At 38.1% G+C, this 27,436-nt stretch overlaps 1 protein-coding gene across 1 annotated transcript in view; it reads right to left on the reverse strand.

Moving 5' to 3' along the window:
• The window catches only part of LOC150079747 (uncharacterized), a 40,210-nt gene extending 13,198 nt beyond the window's left edge, over positions 1-27,012 (reverse strand). The window contains exon 1 of the mRNA XM_090383213.1: positions 25,877-27,012. Coding sequence (XP_090239339.1) covers positions 25,877-27,012 — 1,136 coding nt within the window. The remainder of the gene's footprint in view (positions 1-25,876) is intronic.
• Between the last annotated feature and the right edge of the window lie 424 nt (positions 27,013-27,436).

Raw genomic sequence — 27,436 nt, forward strand, 5'->3', positions numbered from 1 at the left:
TGACATCGATGGACAGGGCAGTGTCGAGTCAGTTTGGTGTGACATAAGCATAAGGAAATCAAAATTGAGAGTAGGAGTGTGCTATAGGCCTAATGACTCTGATGAGTATAATAATATATTGTACAGGGAAATAGAGTGGGCCAGTAAATCAGAGAGTCTTATAATGGGGGATTTTAATTTCCCAGATATTGACTGGAATTTGTGGGTTGGGCACTCGCACACTAGCAAGGCTTTTGTGGATTTATTGGATGATTGTTTTCTACATCAGCATGTTCGTGAGGCAACAAGAGGGAGCAATACTCTTGATCTGATTATCAGTAGTGATTCTTCATGCATTAAGAACCTGCAGATAAATGAACCACTAGGTGGCAGTGATCACAGTGTATTGAAGTGGGATTTACTCAAGGAGGTAACTACCATCAGAGGTAAAGGGAAGGGTTTTTGTTTTCGTAAAGGCGACTATGATGGTCTGAGACAGTATTTAAATTCTATACAGTGGGACGAACTGATGATGTTACCAACAGCAAACTCAAAATGGGAAGCATTCAAGGAACTAATATTGGTGGCTACCAGGCTTTACATACCAACTAAGAAATATTGTTCAAGGTTTAGGCCTAAATGGTTGTCAGATGGACTAATGAGACATGTGGCAGAGAAGAAAAATGCATGGGATACATACAAATTAATGGGTGACATGGAAGCCTATGATAGATATAAGTTGGTCTGTAACCAAGTCACAAAGGAGATTAGGCAGGCAAAGGCAGACTACGAAAAATCCTTGGCAAAGGATGCAAAGAAAAACAGAAAGGAGTTCTTTACATACTTGAACTCGAGAAGGAAAGGGATGAATCAGATTGGTCCACTGGATATTGATGGTTCAACAGTTGAGGATCCTGCTCAGGTGGCTAACAATCTAAACGAGTATTTTGCATCTACATTCACGCATGAGGAGTTATTCAGGAAGGAGAATGATGTAGGTAAAGTAAACATTGGCAGTGAGCTGGATGATTTTGTAATAACTGAGAGGAAAGTGGAGGAGAGATTGTTGAGGATAAACATAAAAAAGGCACCTGGGGTGGATGGGATCTATCCAGTTATATTAAAGGAGGCAGCAAAGGAAGTATGCAAACCCCTAGCCATAATTATGACAGCTTCTTTGGACTCAGGGGAGGTACCCATAGACTGGAGATGTGCAAATGTAACCCCAATTCACAAAGGCGGATCAAAGGCTGACACAAGTAATTATAGACCTGTTAGTTTAACTTCTGTTCCAGGTAAATTAATGGAGGCACTGGTTAAAGAAGCACTGCAGGATCATCTAGACAAGAATTCAGTTATAGCTCAGACGCAGCATGGGTTTGTTAAGGGCAGGTCTTGCCTGACCAATTTGATTGGATACTATGATGTAGTCACAAAAGAACTGGATGCAGGGAATAACTTTGATATTATATATTTGGATCTTAGAAAGGCTTTTGATACTGTTGCACATGGAAGACTGCTGCACAAATTGGAGCAGTGTGGCATTGCAGGCAAATTGCTGCTATGGATAAGGGGATGTTTGAGTGGCAGAAGACAGAGAGTGGTAATCAATGGACACTGCTCAACGTGGACTAATGTTATTAGTGGAGTTCCTCAAGGTTCAGTGTTGGGTCCATTGTTGTTTTCGGTGTTTATGAATGATATTGATGATGGGATATCAAGTTTAATGTCTAAGTTTGCAGATGATACAAAGGTTGGCAGGGTCGTTAAGGACACTACTGACGCTATGCTGCTGCAACAGGATCTGGAAAGGTTGAACAGATGGGCTGAGAGGTGGCAAATGAAGTTTAACATTGACAAATGTAAAGTACTACATATGGGTAACAGTAACCCCAGAGCAATGTATCAACTCTGCGCTACTACACTGACAGTGGTGGAGAATGAAAAGGACCTGGGGGTAATTGTGCAGGCAGATATGAAGTTCTCTGAGCAGTGCAGACGAGCTGCAAGAGTAGCTCATGGTGTCTTGTCAATGATATACAGGAATTTTTCTAGCAGGGATAAGGAGGTGATTATTCCCTTGTATAAGGCAATGGTTAGGCCACATCTTGAGTACTGTATACAGGTCTGGAGGCCTCATTTCAAGAAGGATGTAGAGCTGCTGGAACGGGTACAGAGAAGGGCAACAAGATTAGTAAATGGAACAAAGGGTTGCTCTTACGAAGAAAGGCTTAAGTTTTGCAAATTACAGAGTCTGGAGACTAGGCACCGGCGAGGTGATCTGATAGAGGTGTATAAGGCTTTGAATGGTTTGAGCATGCTCAATGCGAATGGGATTCTTCATCTTTCTCAGAATAATCACCTCAGAGGGCATAAATTCAAATTGAGGAAGGACGGATGTCGGATAGATGTGCGGAAATTTGCCTTTGGCCAGCGGGTGGTTGGTTGGTGGAACCGACTTCCATCACTTGTTGTTGAAGTTGATAGCCTAAACAAATTTAAAGCTCAACTGGACAGGTATTTCGAACGAACGGAGGGGTGAAATGGGAGAGGGTTGTTTTTTTTTTTTTTTTTGGCTGATGCTGAATAAGCTTGCTTTCTTGCATCATATGCCTCTACTAATGCTAATAGGTTAAATTGTACATTATTTATTATTTTAAAAAAATTGCGCAGTATGGTAGTTTATCTTGTACGTTTTTGTTCAAGCATTGAATTCAAGAAATCAGTTGTCACATGCTGAAGTGGTAGAAGTTTGGGAAAAGTCTCTGCAAGGGTGTTAACTATTTCATGAGAAGATACTTCCTGTTCATTCTTGGTAAAGACCGAAGCAGAAGGATGCAGATATTAACCATTTAATTGACGAATCGTTTTCCAGAGAAGTCGAAATTTGTGGTAGTTGAGGCAGAGAGTATTCACGAGGCATTTCTGTTTTTTTTTTTTTGCCTTGTCTTTTAATTTGTCAAGCCTCCAACCTTTTGTCTGGAATTAGGTTATATCTTCAAACAAGCCTATGGGGCTGGGAAATTCCATACTGCAATAATTAAAGACAAACACCAGCCACGCAATTAAAATTTTACTATAAAAATAAAATACAGTATACAGAAATAAAATAGAATATAATGAAATACTGTGATACACTATCGGAAGACTAAAATAAATTACGATAAAATAAACTACGGTAAAAACGTTAAAAACATAGTTAAAAATACCGAAGCAATAAAATTATCCAAAATAAACTGAATTAAAAGCGATAAAACCTGGAGCTTTCGGAGACTGCTGTCTCCTTCTTCAACAGTATACTATTACTGCAATGACACATCCTTAAATAGCAGGCCCATGGCACTCATGCACGTGGTCCATCAGACACATGGTCGGCATTCCCCACGCGCGCATCAGAAACGGAAGTGGTTCGAGAACGTGTCAAACAGAACCGGTCATCCCGTCTGAGGACAACCGCCTCAAACATGGGGTGTAAACGTGTCCCCCTGTCCCTGTTAATAGTATTGCGACTGGATGAACCGATTCGCAAGCTCTCGAGCCACATGCCTTCCCAGAATCCATGGGCACGGTCCGTAATGACCGCGTCTTCAGGGGAGATCCGATGCTGCTTCTCCCAGAAATGCTCTGCCACAGCAGACCTCGCATAATTAGCAGTCTTAATAGCGGTCATGTGCTCCCCCAGACGGTCTTTTAAACGTTGCCCCGTCTCCCCCACATAACACTCCTCACAATCCGGGCACTTAATCTCATAGACCATACTACTAGTATAGTCCTGGGCTACGTGATCTTTAACTTGAGACGCCACTGTGTGCAATCTCCGTCCCGTAAGTTGCACACAGCGGGCCTGACACTTCCGCATTTCATGCGTTCTGAAAGGCCCGGATAGTAAGGAATGTACGCGGTATCCACAGGGCAGGCGACTCCCTACGATTCGACTCTACCCTATAAATATATTTGTCCAAGACCCTCTGGGGGTATCCACACTTCCAGAGGTCTGCAGTGACTCTGCAAATTTCCATTTCCTTATCCTCGGGGGTACTACAGTGGGTCCCCACCCTATTCAACAACGCCCTGGCTACACTATTCTTATGATGATAAGCCTGTGCCGAGCTGTAATGAACATGCTGGCCACGGCACATAGGCTTTCTATAAATCGTTGTCTTTATTCTAGACCCATCTCTGCTAACCAGGACATCCAGAAAAAAGGGGAAGGAAGATGAGGTGCTCAATTTACTTAACAGCTTCTCCCCATTTATACAATTCACCTCTGAGGTGGAAAAAGCTGGGTCCCTCTCGTTTCTGGATGTCTTGGTTAGCAGAGTTGGGTCTAGAATAAAGACGATTTATAGAAATCCTATGTGCCATGTCCAGCATGTTCATTACAGCTCGGCACAGGCTTATCACAGGTTTGATTAGTTGAAAATCCAATCTCCAAATGATCTTCTGAATGAAAATCAACTACTGTTTTGGCCTCTTCTGTTAAATCTTGTCCATGCTGTTTGAAAATGCTTGTGGCAATTCATTGGCTTATTGCCTCATGATTTATTTGCCATTTTATCACTTGGTATAATTTTCGGCATAACTGTGATTAGGGGTATTATTTATTTCATCACCCTTATCTGGCTAAAGGTGGACAGTTGATGCCCATTTTGCAATTGATGTGTTAGGAACTGATAGATGTTTTGGGTGAAACAGCTTGGCACATTTGTGAAGTGTAAGCGCAGGTTAGTTAACGGATACTTGACCTAATTTGCCTTCTTAATTCAGGACGTGATTTTATTCTCGATCTCATAAATCTGAATGCTATTTCCATTTTCCTCAGGAATATGAATTTGAATATGCTGGTGATGGTTCTTCAAAATTGGCATTCGGGAAACTTTACTGTCAGCTGTGCATATGAATGATTTTTCAACGTACAATTAAGACATCTAGTTTCGCTTTTGCATGTTCTTTAAGAATGACCAAATTTTTGCACTTAAAATATTTTAACAGATTTGGAACGTATGAAAGGACTTGGCAGTGCAGATAGCCCGTCTGAAATGATGTTGGCAAATTAGCTGTATTGAAAGTCAATATGATATTTTTCGTGTTCGAACCACACTAATAGGGTAGAATTCATGGAATAGCTACTTCCTAGGCAACGCCACGCTGTCACCCCTTTCGCCAGTGGACGAACCCACCGTTTGGCAGGTATGTAGGTACACTTCATCACTGCATTCATGTAGACGGTAATTCGATTCGATATCAGTTTGGATAAACGTCGTGGGTTAACCGACTTTTGAAACAGGGATCATAGTGGGTGCCCGACACATGGGTCACTCTACTGGGGCGGTAGTACAGAAACTGCACTATCCCCGTTCGACAGTAGCAAGAGTGTATCGGAAATACGCCATTTCCAGAATAACATCTCATCGACCACAGCTCTTTGGGTGGAGAAAAATGGTGGAAGAACGTGGCCATCGAAGTCTGCCTCGCATTGTTTCAGCCAACCGGAGAATGACAGTGGCACAATTCCCCGCCGACTTCAACGTGTTCAACTGGCATACATTGGGACCTCTGGTACGTGTGTAAAATGGATCTCTGAATAGTCCAGGTTACGTGTCCATCCTTGCAGGCCATCTGCATCCTTTCTTGGTCATCGTGCATCCACAGGGCAATGGACTTTTCCAAGAGCACAATGCGCCTCCACACAAGGGCATAATTACTAGAACAATGCCAGGAATTCACCGGATATGAATCCTGTAGAGCATATTTGAGATTCTGTGGAAAGGATCGATTGAGCTTTGGATCCTGCATCCAGGAATACGAGAGAAATTAGGTCAGGGGTACAGCAAGCTTGGATGGAAATACCTGTGGAATTAATTTTTTTCTGTTTATACTCCGGCACGACAACCAAGTCAGTAGAGTTAACAATAAATCGCCAATACAAATATTCATCGTATTTAGAATTCGCAGGCTTGAACCCCGGCCCACTGGGCTACGTCAGGCTTAAATAAGCATTGCAGGATCACCTAGACAAGACTGCAGCAATAATTCAGACACAACATGGATTTGTTAAGGGAATATCTTTTCGAACAAATTTGATAAGATATTATGTGGTTACAAAGGAACTGAATGCAAAAAATAATTTTGTTATTATATATTTGGGTTTCAGGTAACTTTTCTGTACAAATTTCAGGTTACTGTACAAATTGGAGCAGAATGGTATTAAGGGTAAATTGCTGCAATATATAAAAGGATGGTTAAGCAGGAGAAGACAGAGGGTGGTAATCAATGGGTACTGCTCTTCGTGGACTAATGTTATTAGTGGATTCCCACAGAGTTCGAGTTGGTCCACTCTTGTTTTGTATATTTATCAATGATATTGATGAAGGTATATTAGTGTCGAAGTTTGCAGATGGTACAAAGGTAGATAGGGTTGTTAATGCCAGTAATGGCTGCAACAGGATGTAGAAAATTTGGGAAGATGGGCTGAGAAGTGGCAATTGAAGTTTAACATTGACAAATGCAAAATACTGCATACGGGTAGAAGTAACCCCAGACGAAAGTACCAACAGTGTGGTACTACATTTAAGGTGGAAGAAAATGAAAAAGATGTGGGAGTAATTGTGCACTCAAGTATGAAGCATTCTGAGCAAGGCAGAGAGGCTCAGGGAAAAGGAAATGATATATAGGAATTTTGCTAGCAGGGAAAAGAAAGTGTCTGTCCCTCTGTATGAGGCAATGGTCAGGCCACATCTTGAGTACTGCGTACAGGTCTGGAAGCCTCATTTTAGGAAGGATGTAGATTTGCTTGAGCGTGTACAGAGAAGGGCAACATGATTGATGAGGGGGATCCTCTTACCAAGAAAGGCTTAAGTCCTGCAAATTGCAGTGGCTGGAGACTAAGCACCTGCGAGGTGATCTCATGAGGTGTATAAGGCCTCGAATGGGTTGAGCACGCTGAATTCTGATGGGATCCTTCCACTTGTTCAGATTACGAACCTAAGAGGGAATAAATTCAAATTGAGGAAAGACAGGTGTAGAATAGTTGTGCAGAAATTTGCCTTTAGCCAGCGGGTGGTTATATGCTGGAACAAACTTCCATCTGTCATTGTGGAAGTTGATAGGTTGAATAAATTTAAGGAGGAACTGGACAAACATTTAGAGGGAATGGTTGTATGATTTTTTTTTTTTTTCTTTTGTTTTAGCTGATGCTGCATAAGCAAGCTCATGCGCTTGCTTTCTTGCATCACATGCTACAATTACTACTACTACTACTACTATTTCCTATATTTTCTCAATTGTGACTACGGTTAAACGTGCTACAAGAAGGGCAGATTTCTGATAATCTGAATGATCACCTGTCTTCTCCATGCTCGGTTGTTGTTTTTGTTATAGGGTTTTATGGTCATCAGCGGCAAAGGCCATTTTGCTTTGTTTGTACTGTCTATTAATTGGATATGTTGTGTGGTCGATTTTCTGTTTTGCTGAACGAAAAAGCAGACTTTCCAGTAAATAATATCTTACCATCTCCTGAGACGTACTAACTCAGCGGCGTGGGAAAATGTCCCGTACAAATTCCTCAACATCATTGTCGTGACTGGAATTGAAGTTCTTTCCCCCATGTGTTCCTCATCATCGAATACATAAGCAGCTGCAAGAAAGCGTTCACTATTTAACTGACAACAAAGTGGTCAAATCATGACATTCCCATAACCTGAATTAAATTATCTATTGATGCCATTTGAAAAAGGTTTCAAATTTTTTGTCCAGTGAGTGAAAATTCTCTCTTTATACTTTTTAAAGTACACAATATAACATATTACCTTTTCTATATTCAAAATTATTTTAGTTTATATTTATATCAATCTTCATAAAAACAAGGTCTGTATCATGCAAACTTAATAATAAAATAAAGTTAGCTCTCAACAGATAAACAGAAAACACACCATTACCAGAAAAGTATATCCTCATATTTACTAATTAACAAAAGCTATTTTATGTCCTGATATGGCAGTTATTGGGCGTGCAATGTTTCCAAGTGACGTTATAATATGATGGAAAAACGAAGAATCTTTTATTAGTTGGTAACATAAACAAAAAAAAAAAGGGATTATTACTCAGAAACAAATTGGCAAAACAACTAAAAATCATAAAGGTGAAAGAAAATGGTAAATATATTTTAATATCTTGGTTTCATAACAGAAATTTCAAGATAACTTCGTATAATCCGGTGTGCGAGTGGGGGAAAAAAAAAAAATAGAAATTGTAAACTTGAACCTTTATATTTCTTCACAGGGCAACAGTATTACGGGTAATAAGAGCAACGGTTGATATTTTTTAAAAAATAACTGTACTTATTGGAGAAAAAATCTGGTTGTCATTTGACTCACCACGATGTTATTTTATAAGTTTTATTTTTCATATATATAAAAACAATAACGATATAAACAACAGCAATGTTATGCTCTGAAAGAAAACGAAGCTAACAAAGCAGAAGCAACATAAAAAACGTTTTTTTATGTTACCCGGAGAAAGCCTTCAATAAATAACAGACTAGGAGAAAAGCCATCAATAAATAAAAGTTCATTTCTAGGAAAACTATAGTGCTCGAGAAAATTAACAGAACAAAATGTTTTTCATGAATATATTATTGTGAACAGTGTCCCCGAAGGCGAATATCTCATATAATAAACATCCTGGCAAGCAAATCCCGAGGATCCAATAGAAACCGATCTTCCACCTTAGAGAGACTCACATTATAAATACGAGTTTTATTATAAGGTGCACAGGTTCACTCAGTTACCATATCTTTACAAAACCCTTCACGGCCCCATGACAGGGATTATGCAAATTGTCCATATCTATAGAAACATGGGTTGCGACCACATCACTTCATTCCTATGTTTTTTGGCTTGCTCATTGGAATAGCTGCACCTGCAGTACTGTGAATGACAAGTCATCGTTGTCCAGATGATTCTTTGAGATGGCAGGCCGTTGTACGACTTGAAGCCAGAAAATCGCAGGCGTAGGTGGTACGTTGGCATAATGTGTCAAGAGGTGTCATCTCGCAATATGGAAGCAGTTTCAGGAGACAGGAAGTTTGCCAGAAGGCTACGTCAACTAAAACAGACCGCTATCTGGATCTAACAGAACATTCTTCTATATACTGTAATCAATTGTCTGTTGAGATTGCTGCGGAAACAGGTGCGGACATTCCTTACCGAGTTGTATTAAGAAAACAATCAAGTATATAAAAAAAACACAACTTATAAGCTTCCCTCCTCGAAAAAGAAGTATCCAGTTTACCTTTTGAATTTATACAAACGCTCATCTTCCACTATCTGCGAGGGCAACTTGTTCCAGTTATGAACGACTCGCTGGCTAAAAGTAAACATCCTGCTATCTAATGTAAACTTTCTGAAATTTAATGTAAACTTCAAGCCTGCATTTTGAATTTCGTATGTTCGTTTTGGAATTGTTTAGAACAGTGAGCACTACAAACGCATTCATTTGATATTAATAAAAAATCTTTGGCACAATAATCGTTCTGTAAAATAAGAAAAATCGAAAAGAATCGAAATCAAAAAAGAACAAACGAAATAAAAGAAACAGAAAAATATAGAAAAGGAAATTTTTGTGAGTGAAAAAAGGGGTATAAAAACATTTAATGGAATGCCAATTTTTCTCTAAAAGTTCAGCATCAAACATGCACGTTTTAAATTGTAAGAGATCTAAAAATAATCATACATATAATAATGAGATTGAACACGAATAGAACCTGATCATACTGATTTTTAGTTTCAAGATTTAAAAATTTCCGAAATCTATTACAGAAAATAATTAAAATAAAGTTCGACTTCGTCATTACACTTTACTTGAACTCTGCAATTCACTATTTTATTCCATTAAACTGTAAATTTCTTACCTTTCATTTCCATCGATAGTAATGTGGAATCATATACAACTGGAAAGTCACAAAACCTTCCACCAACAAATTCATTGATTAATAATCGCAAGGAATGGCATTACAAGGGTGGAAGAAGTGAATAAGAGCACTTGTGAACTTCACTCTTCTTGAGAAACTGAACGACTTTACGTTGTCTGTAAACAAACGCCCCCTCTCCCACTGCGTCTCTTTCCGCCATTGGTTGATCTTGTCGTTGGTGGATGTCATGTGACTTATTTTATCCTTCTTGTGACATCTGCCCTACTTTAGAGACACAGTGACACCAAAGAGGGAGTAAGTGGTAATTTGAAGTTTCGTCCGATTAAGGGATTTCTGTAAATTACAGCATATGTATAGGCTGGCCATGCGGCAGATGACATTTTAATATACACCATCCTTCGACCTTTGTCGCATTTACAAAGGAAAGGGAGATTAATGTCTTTAAGTTAAAGAGCTTGCCAGAAAAGTCAGCGCGGTAGTACAATGATCAGAGCCGTTCCTGGCTCCTTGTTCGCCTGCGTGCAGCAAATATTTTGGTACTCCTTCACATCATATTTTTAAAAGGAAAAGACTCTCTTACAAAATCATAATCAAAATTAATGAAATATTTTCATTCATTCTAGATATACATTTGTAATTTTTACAGATTTCATTCCATATTTTTGTCCGAGAATCATGAGATACCGTATTAAGAAATCATCAGATGAAAGTATTATTATGTAATACATTCTTCTGCTCCTTAATGGGCATTTTCATAATTCCTCTGAAAACTGATTTTGATTAAAACGATATTTAAAAATATATCCTTGGCTAAATGCTAAGAGTATGAAGGAGATGGTTTATGCAAAGGTGCTGAACATACATAATTTTACTACCCAGGTATTATTATTATTATCTGTTTATTTCCATAAGGAACCACCCCGGGACGGCAAAGTGCCAGGAGGGTGCTAAGTACATATCAGGGTACGAGATACTACGTGCAATTGGTTACATATACTGTACACGTAGTCTCGTCCCAAAATATTTTGTACACATTTTATGTTTAATACATACAGTATTTACAATTTATGATTGTGTACATACATTATACAGCTCATATATTTACAATTCACTAATAATTCCACATATAACTTACCTATTTACATAACTGTTACAGAAGGTGTATTTTTCCGGTCAACAATTATTATTGTTCTTAAAGTAGAAAGTTTCTCTTTTACTCTCAATTCTTTGGTACTTTGCAGCCAATTCATATTTCGGTAAATCTGTACGAATTCTGGATAATCTCTTTCCGGTATGTTGCATCCTCACACAGTTTTTCAGCATCTATGTGTAATGAGTTAAATATTTTCGCTGTATTTGATGGGAAGAATCTTTGCAGGCTACTAAGATTGTTCAGGACTGGACGCAGTGGATTATTTACTTCCCCGCAACGTCTAGCAGTGGCACGCGGTTTGACTAGAATATTATCCAGGACTGGAGCATCTACTCTGCCTGTGAGCATTTGTGCGAGAGTGTGTATGTTCCTGTTAATTGTCCGCTGCATCCAGGGTACGATGTTAAGGTTTGAGTAGAGAATGGCCCTTGAGATAGTAAAAGGGTGGCCAGCAACTCTGTTAAGCCATCGCCAGAACCAGTACTCGATCCCAAGGACGGACTTATAATGTGAATCTGGAGCTGATGACCAGATTTGCGAGGCATACATTGCAATTGGCAGGACACACATTAAAATGTACTTGGTCGCTAGATGATGATCACTAATTCCTACCAGTTCCTGTCTAGTAGCCCATAAAGCGGCGAATATTTTTGTCTTCATATGGGCGAAGTGTTGAGCAAAGGTGAGTCTGTCATCCCACTTAAGACCTAGGTCCAGGTGAGAGTGCATTTTTTCAACGCTAGACCCGTTCACAGAGATCGAGATGTCATTTTTATTCTGCTTGTAAGTTATGGTCATTTGGGCAGACTTCTGTGCATTAATACGGCGCCCAATGCAAATCAGGTAGCTCTCAAATTCTCGGATTGTGCTATTTGCCATCTGGCAAATACTTTCTGCCGATTCATGGTCTTTGGAAGTGATGAAGAATTTTACATCGTCAGCATATGTTATAAAGTCATGGTACTGTGCAAGAAACGGCTCCAGGGCGGCCGCGAAAAGGGTAGCCGAAAGAACTCCCCCCCTGTGACACTCCTCGCGAGATGGTAAAGTATGATTGTAGCTTTTGGTGCTTAACAGTAAGTTTTCTATGTTCTAGCAGGCTGGTTATTATAGCTAACAAGTTTCCTCTTACATTAAAATAATTCCTTAAAATCGCAATGAGCGCTAGAGTTGAGACGTTGTCGTAGGCTGCGGAGATATCCAAAAAAATAATATCAATTTGTTTTTTCTCATTTAGTGCTCTCTGCACGCGAAAAAGGGTTTCCAGTAAGTTTGTTATTGTTGATCTCCCCGAAATGACTGAGTGCAAATGTGGTGGTCTATTGCTAAAGCAGTGTTGATTAATGGTGGGAAGCATTGCTTTTTCGAATACCTTCTGTAGGGTGCAACTAACAGAAATTGGTCTGTAATCCTTAGCCGATTTTGGGTGTTTAATCTTTGGTATTGGGGTTACAATGTAATTTTTCCAAGCTTGCGGGAAAGCTCCTGACCTGATGATTTCCTGATAGATGTACAGTAATAGAGCTATTATAAATGGGCTACTTATTTTAAGGATGAACATTGGAAATTTGTCTGGTCCAACAGTGGCCTTATTGGGCAGATCGTTGATTGCTTTCATTACGCTCTCTTTGGTGATTTGTATTTCACTCAATGGAGGTCTTGTTGGTTCCTCTCTTGCCGAATAGTTTCGCTTGTTTATATCTTTCAAGAATTCCAAAATTTTGTTACCATTATCAGTGTTTTTAATTTGATTCAGTCCGTGCAGGTTACCAAGTGTTATTAGCCCATTCCTTGAAAATGCATTCGGTCATATTTTCGGTGCTATTTCTATTGCTAGTAATTCTTTTTGCTCGTTTTAGTTTGTTACGAACAACACTGCAGTGTGCCTGTCGTTTTGCTTTGATGAAATGTGCTCTTTCCTTCTTATAACGCACGTGATCGGCGGGATGACCCGTTCTTTGCCATTTTCTATACAGTTTTTGCTTCCTGAGGAAACTTGCTTTCGTTTGTGGGTTGAACCATTCTTTTGTTCTCTCAGATATTTTGATTTCTTTTGCTGCTCCTTCCAATGCTATTTGGTAAAGCTTTTTAGTGATCATTTCTAAAGCTTCGTCTACTGGCTTTTCTTGCAGGTCGTTCCAGTTGTAACTAGTCAGGTGACTGAGAATGACTTCTGGATTAATATACTTCACGGAGAAAAGATACTTACTTTGTTTTATCCAGTTCGTGTGCTTACCCTGCATGTTTTTATGCATCTTCAGTGCTGCTTCTATTTCAATGGGATTGTGGTCCGACTTAAATTTTATGCAGTTTTGCGCTATTCTTATGTCTAAGGAACTATGATACAACAGGTCAAGTTGCTGCATTCCCCTTGTCACTGGTGTCGGAAGTTGCGTTAAGTGCAAAGCACCCAATGTAGTATCCAGCTCTTTCTTGGCCTCCCTGTGTTTCGGAAGAGGCAGATTAAAATCCCCCGCTATTATTGTGTCGACTGATGGCTTTAGATTTGCAGCAAGCCAAGCATAGAGTTCGTTTCTTGTCTCCTTTATGTGCTCAGGTGGGAGGTATATGATGCATAACTGTATTTTCATATGCTCTTTTGAAAAGGTAACGCAAATCCCTTCAAAGTTGTTTGAATTGGTTTTTCTTTCTCTTATAGGCTGATATTTATTTTGATAGCAAATTATAACTCCTCCTCCTCGCCTATCTGCTCTTCCGGTTCCCACACATTTGCAGTTTGCTGCCGCAGTTAGCCGATCTAACTGTTTTCCATTTCCCAACCAGGTTTCTATTAGGCAAATGAAATCCAGGTCCTCGTACATCATCATCGTTTGTAAGGTGTGGAGCTTATTTGAGATGCTCCTCACGTTTTGTGCAAACAAGTGGATGTGATGTTCTGCATCCCCAGCTGGGGGGAGTTTTTTTGATTGCTATTGAGCCCGATTCCTTGAATCATTTTTAACCAGTGGTCTGGCCCATCTGTCTCTGTAGGGCTTGACAACAAGAGTAAGCCTCTCGCAGACTGACCTTGGAAATGACATCTTGGGCCATCCTGAAGGATCAATTTTGCAAATCTTGGGATGCGATATTTGCCCTGAAGACTGCGAGCACTCTGAAGGGGCTTCCGCTAGACAGAGGAGCAATCATAGCCTGAAGGAAAGGCAAGAAGAGAACCGTAAAGAATACGTCTCGCGTACGGAATTAAAGGATATCCTTGCAGACTGCATCAGCCCCTTTTCGATGCAGGCTGTGGAATACGCTGAAAACCTCGCGAGCAATTTAATCCCTGTACATAAAATGCTACAGGAATTGCAGGAAGAGAATTTTCTTCTCAAAGAACAAAACAGTAGAATATTGCACACCCTTAAACGACTAGAGGAAAAGCTAGATTGCTTTAAATCAGTCCTCGTTGCACAAGGTGGCTCAGCGGCCCCCGTAACCGACAAAACTTGCTATGCGAGGCAGAGCTACCCAAAGAAAAGTGGTGATGTGCAGGGACTGCACAAGAGGATTGAAAGCATTGAAAATCACAGACGACAAGAAACGAATTGCATTCGGGGGAAAACATATCAGAACGAATTGCAAAACTACAAGACAGCCAAATAATATATGAACTTCAAGTCCAGCCGAGAACTGTCTGTTTGCAGCAGGACCTCGCAAGCAATAGTACCAAACCCAGTGAAGCTTTAGGGGCAGCACAAGAAAATGGCTCCACACATTCCACTAGGAAAAGTCGAAACCAAAATAAAGAAGTCTCAGAAAAATTAGGACAACAGGAATCCACTGAAATGATTGGGGCATGCATGTATTCCAAGAGTACGAACGCCAGAGTTACATCTTCCCCCTCAGATCATGTTCCTGCAAACCCACTCGCCTATGCGCACATCGCTAAGCTACCTAAAAAGCATAACACTTTTGAGGGTGGAAATACCCGCCCATCTCAAAATTTCATGCCTACTCTGGCCGAGGACGATGTAATCCAGTTCGCAGAGAATGTATTAACGTATCTTCCAGTGGCACACCTGAAACAAACAAACGGTTTTCTGAAATCTACAACATTACTTCCGTTGCAACCAGAGAGAAAATTTTTGTATCAAGGCTGGGGCCCACAACACAGCCCAGAAACATTAAAGCCATGTGTGAAGGCGAACATGGGATAACTGTAGAAGTAAAGCAAGTGAAAACACGACACCCAGCTTACTCCTCCTTTATAATCTCTTGTCCACCACATAAAGCAACTTGCCTACAAGACGTAAACGCCCGGCCAGTAGGTACTATTATAGCAAAGAATGAAATAATAAGAAGGTAATTAAATTAAAATTGTTAACAAATTATTGAAAGTCGTGCAGGTTACACATTATGAAGAGAAAAATAAAAATTTTCTATTAGGCCATCTTCATCCTGAACAATTTATTTTTTAAAAATTATTTATTAATTATCATTATTTTTATATTATTTTAAAAAATATTTTGTTTTTGAATGGTGTTTTAAAATTGTTTAAAAATTTTCAAAAATTTAACCAAAATTTAACAATAAAAATTAAAAAAAATAAAACAAGTCATTTGTTTTAAAAATTTTACAACCAGTACCATAAAAACCTCAGCAAAACTTATGTTTAGAAAAAAAGATACTTGTCTCAAGTAAAGCAGCTTGCGCTGGAACTACCTAACAGCTTAAGAAGGTGTAGCACATTATATAAAGGCAGTTCTGAGTGTGGAGTGAATGAACAAAAATTGGTAATCGGTCAGACTTTTTTGTCTTTTGGAAAAAGATTAAGTGCTGAAGTCAAGGGCTCTGGTATCCAGAGTGTGTTGTTTATAGAATATGGCCATAGGGGTAATGGGATTAGTATAGTTAGGGACGGACGTTACGTGATTGTTTTTCATTATGATTATTACTATATTTAATACAACTCTTATACCATGTGAAATTAATAATACAGTTTATTAATAAAGTGCCAATAAGTTATTCAGGTATACCCACATCCACTCAACACTGATTATAATCCTATCAAAGGCATTAGTTACATCACACTAAGAAACCTTGACACAAACCAAAAATTATTTCATAATCTCTTCACACCTATGAGCCTTGGATCCACTGGCAAAATACACACCCCACAAGCTGCAAGGTGACCTTCTCAGTTTCCTTGACATTCATTACTAACATGCTTAGGTCACTTTGGGTGAAAATTTTAAAATAGTGGGTTTTTATTCTATGCAAAGAGAATGAACAAAACAAAGGGTTTTCTCAGTGTTTCAACATTTCAAATAATAAGTTTAAATAATAACTTTTACCATATAGCTCAGTTTCACAAAAGAATAAAGCTGATTCAAAGAGAATTGTAAATAAATAAAGCTTCATCAGTTTCAACTGATGGCAACATATTCCCACTTCAATAGTTTACAATAGTTTAATAAGAGAACAAACGTATGTGTCTGAATTAATATATAACCAGAAAATATTATAGTTGCTTTTCAGCAGCTCCTCTAGCTTAGATTCTAGGCTTCTAAATGCGATCAAGTTTCCGATATTTCCTATAAGAATATCAAGCTGGAAAACAAAAAAAAAAAAAAAAAAAAGAACAGAGAATGATACTGGGTAGATGCTGTTTTTGATTTAAGGTGAAAAGAAAACTCGTTAAGTGCAAAGCAGTTGTTCTGCAACAATTATAACTTGAAACGTTGGCAATATTTTAAGTGTAAACTGATGGAAAACACTTCAATAAATACATTTTAAAATACATTCACATGATAACACAGCGTACTTGTCATTTAATCTATATTATAGTTTACAGTATCAAAGACAATTCTTATTTGACGTACGAGTTGCAAAATTATACTTATTCAAAAGCTTTTCAGGGTTTGTTACTTTTAAATTAGAATATAATGAAATTGTAATTTAATTAATTATGATAAACTGTTAAATCTAAAAATGTTACTGCACATAATAGCATTTTGGTGCATATTTCCTATATTTTATTTCATATTATTTGCAGACATGCAAATCCTGGCAGACATACATTGCATGTCTACTAGAGGAAAAAGTAGATGATGAAAAATGGGATGAAAAAGTAGACGCATAAGGGGTTAAGTTGTTGTTGTTATTTGGTTTTTTAGGAGCATTAGCAACTAAGGCCATATTGCTCCGGGATATGCGGTGGTCATTCCCTGACCTTTCCGCATCCTCCGTATTTGGTGCTGACGGGCTCGAACCCCGGTCTAATCAAGAAGCATGTGCTACGCACTGCTGCTCCTTCCCACCTGGCTACGGAGGTGCCCCAAGGGGTTAAGGGCACAAAAGGTGATATTGTTGTACACATTGACACTGATATTAAGAGTAACAGATCTGAAGACTTACTTAGCAAGTATAAAGCAATGATGGCAAAAAGTAGCAATTTAGAATTAAATTTGAAAGTGTCTGCAATTCTGCTCAGACAAAGTAGGAAGGATCAGGAGGGAGCCTTGTCAATCAATTTGGCCCTGGAGAGAATCTGCAAGGCAAGAGGGGATAGAATTTTTCTCCGCATGTTTGTTTGTTTGTTTGTTATTTGGTTTTAGGAGCATTAGCAACTAAGGCCATATTGCTCCGGGATATGCGGTGGTCATTCCCTGACCTTTCCGCATCCTCCATATTTGGTGGTGACGGGCTCGAACCCCGGTCTAATCAAGAAGCGTGTGCTACGCACTGCTGCTCCTTCCCACCTGGCTACGGAGGCGCCTTTTTTCTCAGCATGGTCTGTGCTCATTAACAGGGGAGACTTTTTTACAGGGACGGGGTAGAAGGGGTGCAAGAATATTTGCTGATGCTATCCAGGCACAATAGAGGTCAGAAAACTGGTGGCTTCAGGGGATACACAGACTAATAGTTTAAGTGGAGCTGCAGGCAGAGGTGAAAGTGATTCTTTAATTGTTACTGTTGGCACATGCAGCAAACTGGAAATCAAGGTGCCTAGGATTTCAGGCCCTACTCTGTGTCATCACTGAACAAATGAATACATGGGCTGCGTTAGGCTAACTAAGATTAAAAACACATGCATGTACACTAATGCTAGGAGCATTGTTAATAAATTTGATGAATTTTAAATACTGATTAAGTCATTCATCAAATGCAGACAATGTAGGAATAGGGTAGTTGTGGTGTCATTCAGAATTAAGTGACGCTGAATTTGAATATGGGGAGTACAATATATACAGGAACGGACAGGAGAGGTGGAGGGGATTATGCTCTTATTAAGAATATTAAATCTAAGGCAGTGCATCCAGTTGTCATGGGTGACGAGCTCAATGTTGAATCACTTTGGTGTGATATAAGCATTGGAAAATAAAAACTGAGTAAGAGTGCTATAGGCCAAATGACTATGATGAGTGTACCAATCAGATATACACAGAAATAGAGTGGGCCAGCAAATCAGAATGTCTCATAATTGGGGATTTTAACTTTCCAGATGGTGATTGGAATTTGTGATTGGTCACACACTCACACTCACACACACACACACACACACACACACACACTAGCAAGACTTCTGTGGATTTCCTCGATGACTATTTTCTACAGCAGCATGATATAGAAGCAACAAGAGGAAGCAACACTCTAGATCTAGTTATCAGCAGTGATTCTTCATGCATTAAGAATCTGCAGGTAAAAGACCTATTGGGTGGCAGCCATCACAGTGTACCAATGTGGAATTCAATCAAAGACATAACACCTGTCAAGGGTAAAGGGAAAGGCTTTTGCTTTTGTAAGGGTGACTAAAAAGGTCTCACAGTTTTTAAATTGTGTGCAGTGAGACTAACTGATCATGTTACCAACAGCAAATTCTAAATGGGAAGTATTCAGGGAAGTAATCAAAAAAGCTACTAGGCTCTCATACCAACAAAGAAATACTGTTCAAGACTGAGATCAAAATAGATGTCAGATGAACTATTGAGACACATGGCAGAGAAGAAAAGTGCACAGGATGCATATAAATTACCAGGTGATAGAGAAGCCCATGCTAGATATAAATTATTCTGTAATCAAGTCACAAAGGAGGTTAGGCAGACCATGAGAAGTTTCTGGCAAAGGATGGAAAGAAAAACAGCAAAGACTTCTATGCTCATATTAACAATAGAAGGAAGGGTTACTTCACATTGGGCCACTTGATGTTAATGGATTAACTGTTGATGAGCCAACTCAGGTTGCAAACCAGTTGAATAGGTAATTTTCATCTACATTCACATGAAGAATTCTTTTGGGTAGGGGATGCCAAAGTTCATCAAACTCTAATGAGGAGCTAAGCGCCCTAGTTATAATTGAAAGTGGAAGAGAAATTGAGGATGGACATAAAAGAGGCACTTGAGGTGGATGGAATCTATCCATTTATATTAAGGGAGGTAAGCAAAGGATGTCTTGAGACCAGGCATGTTCAGGGAGATCTGATTGATGTGTTTAATGCCTTGACTGGGTTGAGTAAGCTGAATGTTAATCATATTTTTCCACTTGCTATGACTACACACATGAGGGGGCATAAATTGAAGTTGAGGAAGGATGGTTGCAGGATAGGTGTACAGAATAGGCTACCTTCAGTCAGCAGGCGTTGGTTGATTGTTGGAACACACTTCCATCTATTGCTGGGGAAATGGAAGGGTTGGATAAATTCAAGGGAGAACTATATGAATTCCTGGAGGGTCTGGTGGGTGAACTGGTTTTTTTTTTTTTTTTTGACTGATGCTATATAAGCTTCCTTTCCTGCATCATTTGCCATTCATACTACTATTATGCGATCTGTAGTCATGACCCTGGTAAAACTATTTGTCATGTTGATATAGTAGAGACTGTATTAACGTGTTGTTCATCACTAGATATCTGATAATATGCAATAAAATATACAAATATATGCGACCTGCTATTAATATGCAATAATATTTTTGCATTTTTTACCAGTTTATCACAATTAAGTGAATTACAATATCTTTGTACCCAGGATTTATGAGTAACAAATGTCGATAAGGAGGAGCATCATTTTGAAATATCTTTATAACCTTTGGAATAATCTTTACTATATTAAACAATTTATGCAAATAACTTTTTTGGGAATTAGTTCATCATCATCATCAGCCATTTTCAATCCACTGCAGGATGAAGGCCTCTCCAGCAACTTTCCAGTTCCTTCTGTTTTGTGCAATGGCCATCCATTTACTACCCACAAACTCATGAATTTCATTTCATCTATCTATCTCCGCTGTTGTCTGCCAGGTTTTCTTCTAGTTCCTCTTGGGTACCATCCTGTTAGTTTCTTAGTCCATCTATCATCATGTCTTTGAGCTATGTGTCCTGCCCAAGACCATTTTAGTTCTTTAGTTTTGATAAGAATGTCCTTTACTTGAGTTTGCTGCTTAATCCATGTGCTTCTCTTCTTATCTGACAGTCTGATTCCCAATATAATTCGTTCCATTCTTCACTGTGTACTTCTTAGCTTCTCTTCCATTCTTTTGGTGAGTGCCCAAATTTCACTTCCATAAGTCATGGTGGGGAGTATACATTGGTTCATTATTTTATGTTTCAGACAAACTGGAATATTGCTCTTCACTATATGACTATATTTCCTGAATGCTATCCATCCAAAATTTATTCTTCTTTTGACTTCCAGCCATTTATCATTATTACAGCTAATAACTTTTCCCAGATAAGTATATGACTCCACCTTTTCAATTACTGCTCCTTCAATCATTATTTCCCTTTCTGTGGCATACTTGTTCATCATTACTTTTGTTTTAGCCATATTCATCTTTATTCCAAAATCCTTTCTAACTCTGTATAACTGATTAAGATTTTCCTCTAATTCTTTGGGATCGTGGCTTATGACCACAATGTCATCTGCAAATCGTAAATGGTTTAGGTACTCTCCATTCACATTGACGCCTTTCTGTGATCAGTCTAATCTTCTGAAAGCTTCCTCAAGGGCAGCAGTAAACAGCTTCAGAGATAGTGTCTCCTTGTCGAACTCCTTTCTCGATTTTAAATTTCCTACTGTCTTTGTCTAGTCTAATAAAGGAGGTAGCGTTCTCATATATTTTCTTCAAAATCATAATATAAGGGGTATCTATACCTTGTCTTTCCAGTGCCCGAAACATTGCCTTATGCTGTATGGAGTCAAATGCCTTTTCATAATCCACAAATGCCAGGCATAATGGTGTTTTATATTAATTTGCTTTCTCCATTAGCTGTGATATTATGTGAAGGTGATCCATAGTTGAGAATCCTGTCCTAAAGCAGCTTGCTCTTTCGGTTGATTCTCATCAAGTATCCTTTCTAATCTATTAGTAATGACTCTTGTGAACAACTTGTAGATGTGGGATAACAAGCTAATTGGTCTATAATTTCCAATTTCTGATTTATCTTCTTTCTTATGCAGCAAAACTATGATGGCATTATTCTACTGCTTAGCCATCACACCTTTTCTAATGCACTTTGTGAAGAGCCTTGCCAGTTTTTGTGTTATGTCTCATCCTCCCAATTTTAACAACTCTACATTAACTTCATCTTCCCCCGGGGCTTTCTGATTCTTCATTTTCTTCAATGCTTGTTCTACCTCATCGGGTATGTCGTATGTGTTGCTATTTTGCGATCCATCTTCCCCACTGCTGGCATCATTCTCTCGCTCCTTGTATAATTCTCTATAGTAGCCTTCTGCTATTTGAATTATGCCTTCTCTGCTATTTATAAGTACACCATTGCTATTCTTCAGTTTCAGTATCAATTGTCTTTCTGCTGTGTTACTGCTCATGGCTGCTGATTTAAGTCCTTTGTTTTCCCTTAATGCTTGTTCTACTTTTCTTTTGTTAAATCTTCTTATGTCCTCTCTTAGTCTCTTTCTAATGGCTCTGCATAACTCAGTATACCCAATTTTCTCCTTGTCAGTGTTTATCTTTCTCTTCATTTGTCGTCTTAGGTTCATCATAACAAGTGTTTCTTGACTATTTTTTTCTTCTTTGAATTTCTTTTTCCCTATAGGTTTCTTGGGCTTTATCACTTTCAGAAAGTTGTAATATTCCTCGTCGATATCTTGGTCCTGAGCAGTCTGCTGAAGCTCAAACTTGTTCTTAAGTTCCAGTACATACTGCTTTTTCTCCTCTTCTGTTATCTCAAAGACCTTTGTATTATTTACTTGAGTCAGTTTTTTCCTTTCCTTTCCTACATCTATATGAAGCGTACATCTTACCATTCTTTGAATATTTTCGTTATTCTTTTAATTGCGTTAATTTGAATTTTAATTGTTTTGAATTGATTTTGAATTGTGTTAAATTGATTATTTAATTATTTATATTTTACTTTAATTATTTATATTTTACTTTAATGGACCGGTAAGTTGTCGATTTTTTCGTTTTTTCCGTTTTAATTTCTGGAGGGTATCATACGGAAGTGTTCCACGTACTATATTGAGGTAAACTCCTCTTATTAATTTACTAATCTTACCATTCTGTGATCACTTCCAACATTTACCTTATTCAGAACGGTAACATCAGTTAATCTATAACAAATTATTATTTGTTAAAGATTAACAAAAATCTGTTACAAAATATCATTTCGAAACGAGTTTTATAAATTTATATCTCTCCCAACTCTAACTGAAATGAAATCATTAAATAGTTTTATCCGATGGGGTAGAGGTCTCACAAACTCATTCATCATTTTAGGGGACTGCACTACTGCAATCCCCTAAAATGACCTCTGATATTGGGGCTTTTACAATCGTTACTCATGAAATAACTATTACTTTCCCCAAAACGTTTTTAATGTTGTTTTTGCAAGCCTATATTAGCCATGGGCTAAGCAAGTAAAGGATGCTGCTTTTATCATACACAAGGCAGTAGCACTAAGAAATGTATTTTTTCACCATCGGTCATCTCAGAGCCTGGTTTCCAAGCTATGAGACCATTTGTTCAAAGTCTTTCCATATGCCTTTTCTCAGGTGGTCTCCGTAGTTGGACACAGCATTCCAAGTGCAGTCTTACAACTGTATTATACAGTGTGATTATGACCTTCTACACGTTTGATAAATCAATACAACTCCATGGGACTTCCTTGCTACATGTCTACACTGCCTGAAGAACTTCTTATCCATCCATATAGTTTCCAATCAAGTTAGCTGTTCATATCATGACATATAGAGCCGAGTTCATTTTCAGAGGGTTCTTGTCGGGTGTTACATTGCAGTCTTGTCAATTCACACAAATGCTGGCAGCCTACACCATCCAAAGCCATTGGTGATATCATGAAATAGAAGTGTGACAGTACAATATCCAGAAATGGGAAGACCACAGCTCACTCCAATTGACCAAAAGGTACTCAAATGTACAACAATCAGTACAACAATCTCATCAGACATTCTTGAAAAATATAAAGCTTATGGTTGGGGATTCTAAGAAAAAACACACTATGCACAGAGCTCCACTTTTGTGGGAGGGCTGTGATACATGAGAAAAACATCAAACACGATCAGCATTCTTACCATGCACAATGCAACGAACCCATTATTAGTCCAGAGAACAGTGGAAATGAGTTCCATACAGTAATGAATCTCGATATTCCCCTATTCCAATCACATCAATGTCTGCTGCAAGAGGGCATTGTGTCATCAATGAAGTTTGCAGAGGTGGGGTTTTGATGTGGTGGTTTCTCATCAGACATTCGTGAAAAATATCAAGATTATGGTTGAGGCTTCTAAGAAAAAATGCACCATACACAGAACTCCATGGACGTTTTGGTGACTGCACAGGATACTATGACTGCTGAAGCCTACCTTAACATTTTGGGAAATTCCATTCTCCCTATGATGTGGCAGTTCTTTGATACAGACCTATTTCAAAAGGATAATGCCCCGTGCTATACTGCTCTGCTTACACAGGATGACATGAAGCAAGAGCCAGGCCAGTACATCCCAATTAACTCAGCTGTTCACTATTTTGCAGGAAGAATAGAGGAATGGAGAATTGCCCACTGCAGTCTATCATTCATTGGTGGAAAACTTAGAGTAAGGTGGAGTATAACAGCTGCCAACAAACTACTAGAGTGGCAATGATGTCAATGTGAAACTGTGCCTAGATCAATTTGAGGGTAGTGTATAATAGAGATTTAATGAGCACCTTACATGCAACAAAATTTATTCTTCTGAAATTTGAAGTTCAAAATAACAAATTCAGTCATTTTTGCTATGATATCAGTTTTTTAAATGCAGATGTTATTGAATAACATAAGGGTGAATTCAGATAAACAATATGATATATAAATACTGTACACTACAGTGCATTATGTCATAATATTGATCAATTTAATTTAAAATGGTATATTATTTTTAACTTAAAATAATAACATGTATTATTTTAAGTTAAAAGTTTTATTTTAAGAATAACTCTAGCAATTATAAATACCATGGTTTAATTATCAAATGTTTAGGGCAACAATTAAATCATGAGCAACCATCTCAAACACATGAATTCTTTAACACAATGGTTCCCAAACTACTGAGATCTATGGACCCCTTCAAAAATGAAAAAACGTTCGCAGACCTCCCATATATATATATATATATATATACATATCAATTTGCTATACATAGAACGATTTGGTTTGGTTTGGTTTTGATATTATTGGCGCATTAGCTACTAAGGCTATAATGCGCCAAGACCATACATAGAACGAATAAATTGACCAATACCAGAGAGACATTCATGGACCCCCCCCCCAGAACAGGCCTAGAGACCCCCAGGGGTCCGCAGACCCCAATTTGGGAACTGCTGCTTTAAATTAACACATAGTGAGAGCTACTGAGTGCACTCAATAATATTACATTTTGTAAAGTACACAGCCACAGAGATTTAGTATCTAAGTATTTTTGTGAACTTAAAATATGCTACAGCCTATTAACTATGACTGAACCTATCCCATGTTTTAAAGATTGATGCAGCCCACAAGCACCTGAAAGGAATAAATGTAGCTTAATAACTTGCAAATTGATACTCTCTATGATAATCATAAAATTCTTGAATGAGGAGGCTATTCATGTACACATATTAACAGTCGTATGAAATCTAATGTTTTGTTAAAGAAATTGCATTTTGGAATTATTTTCTGCAGATAAGATAAGAAAGGTTAATATTCTTCCCATTTCACTGCTTTGGTTGGATAGAATACTCTTTGGTTATAAGAGTCCTTTTATAACAATTTAACATGTTTTCTCTATGTTTGTATTCTGTTAATTGCATTTGTCAATTCTATTAATTAGGGATTTACTATTAATGCAATTCTATTAACTGTATTTGTCAATGTGAAACTTCAGTTGTTTCTTCTCAGCCCATCTGCCAAACTTTTATAGATTCTGTTGCAGTAGCATACTATCATTAACAACCCTGTCAGCCATCATATCATCTGCAAACTTGGACATTAAGCCTGATATACCTTCATCAATATCATCATATACTAATTAATCTAATTATCTGGAAATTCAAATAAACCAAATGTTACTCGTAATACAGTTTTAGTGCAGTTCTTGGTTTCCTGCTTAGTATGATTTATTATCCATTCTGCTAAAAACCTTCTCTTAAATTCTCTGCATCAGGTTGTTCTAACTTGTATGTCAACATTTCAGTGGTTGGCACCTTAGGTAAATCCCTACTCCTGAAAGTGAAATGATCACCTTTCCTGAGATATCTTTTGAAAGTTGATTTTTACACCTCTGACAGTTGCAGAGCTGAACCCTTAGTCTGAACTCAAGCACTTTCTCCTTAGTTATATGATGAACAGCTTAAAGGTTTCACCCTGGTACAAACTTTGAGATCTGATATGAGAGTTCCTCATTTTGATGTGAAATGACATTTCCCCATATGGTAATATCCTTATCATGGGATGCACAACTAAGAGGCTTCTTCTGAGCATGTATGCTAAGGTGATTTACGAGTTCTTTTCTACCTACAAACTCTTTCTCACAGGTTTCACAAATGAAAGGTTTCATCTTAGTATGAAGTATGAGATGACCTTTGAGACCACCTTTTTGTGTAAATTTCTTACCACATTTTGGACAGCAGAAAGGTTTCTCTCGAGTATGTACCATAAGATGCCTTTGTAGAGTTGTTCTATGTTTGAAATTCTTAAGACAGATTGGACAGCTGAAAGGTTTCTCTCCAGTATGAACTCTTATATGTCTTAAGAGAGTTTCCCGTTTTGCAAAGTTTTTACCACAGATTGAACAACTGTAAGGTTTCTCCCCATTATGAAGTCTGAGATGTGCTATAAGACTTCCTCGTTTAGCAAAATTTTTACTACAGGTTGGACAACTGAATGGCTTCTCCTGAGTATGCACTCTGAGATGAATTATAAGATAGTTTTTGTTCGAGAACTTCATCCCACAGGTCTCACAGCTGAAAGGTTTCTCCTTAGTATGAACTGCAGTATGATTTATGAGACTGTTGTTTCGTGAGAACGTCTTACCACATGTTGAGCAGCAGAAAAGTTTCTCCTGAGTGTGTACTGCTAAATGCCTTGTGAAATTTCCTCTATGTGAAAACTTTTTATCACATGTTGTACAAGTGAAACGTTTCTCCTTAACCTGATCATGTACTCTGATATGGTTTTTGAGACTTCCTTCATATGTGAACCTTTTATTGCACATGGTGCAACTCAACGGCTTCTCCTTATCATGAAATTTACGATGCCTTTTAAGAGCATTTTTTTCTGAGAATTCCTTCCCACAAAATTTACACCCAAAGGATTTGATTTTGGTATGAACAAGATGTTTTGACTGGAAAAGTTGCATTCCACACGCTGCAGAGGTGTATGGTTTCCCCACAATTTTTATTTTGAGATTTGCTGGCAGTGGAAACTCCTCACTGCATGTTGGGATGATGGAAGTTTTGTTTGTATTAGGAACATTAGAATCACTTTCAAGATCTTGCCGGGAAAACTCCATGTCACAATATACACTCTTAAACTCATGCAGAGATTCATTAATACTAATTAATGCAGGTAACAAACATGAACATTATCTCAACATAACAGCATTTTATCAGCATTATCTCAATATTATCTCATCAGCATTCTCATATATTATGAACATTACCTCAATATTGTTTCCCAGCTGGTTTTTTTCAGCATGCTCCCTTACATACGAGTTCATGAATGCGAATTTATGCATTTCTTGTTCTTGAACACTATATTTATGAATCAATTTCATTATAATTTAAGCCTTCGGAATAACTATCCTCCTAAAGCACTGCAGTATGTGCAGTGTTGCTTTTCTTCATTTTTTCCCCCATGATATTTTCATTAGATATGTAATCATATAAAGAAACAATGGAGGAACCTCTTTAAAACAGACAAGCCACTTGCAGTAT

The sequence above is a fragment of the Mastigoproctus giganteus genome, chromosome 10 (genome assembly GCF_048544385.1).
Source record: "Mastigoproctus giganteus isolate SK-2022 chromosome 10, ASM4854438v1, whole genome shotgun sequence".
Lineage (NCBI taxonomy): Eukaryota > Metazoa > Arthropoda > Arachnida > Uropygi > Thelyphonidae > Mastigoproctus > Mastigoproctus giganteus.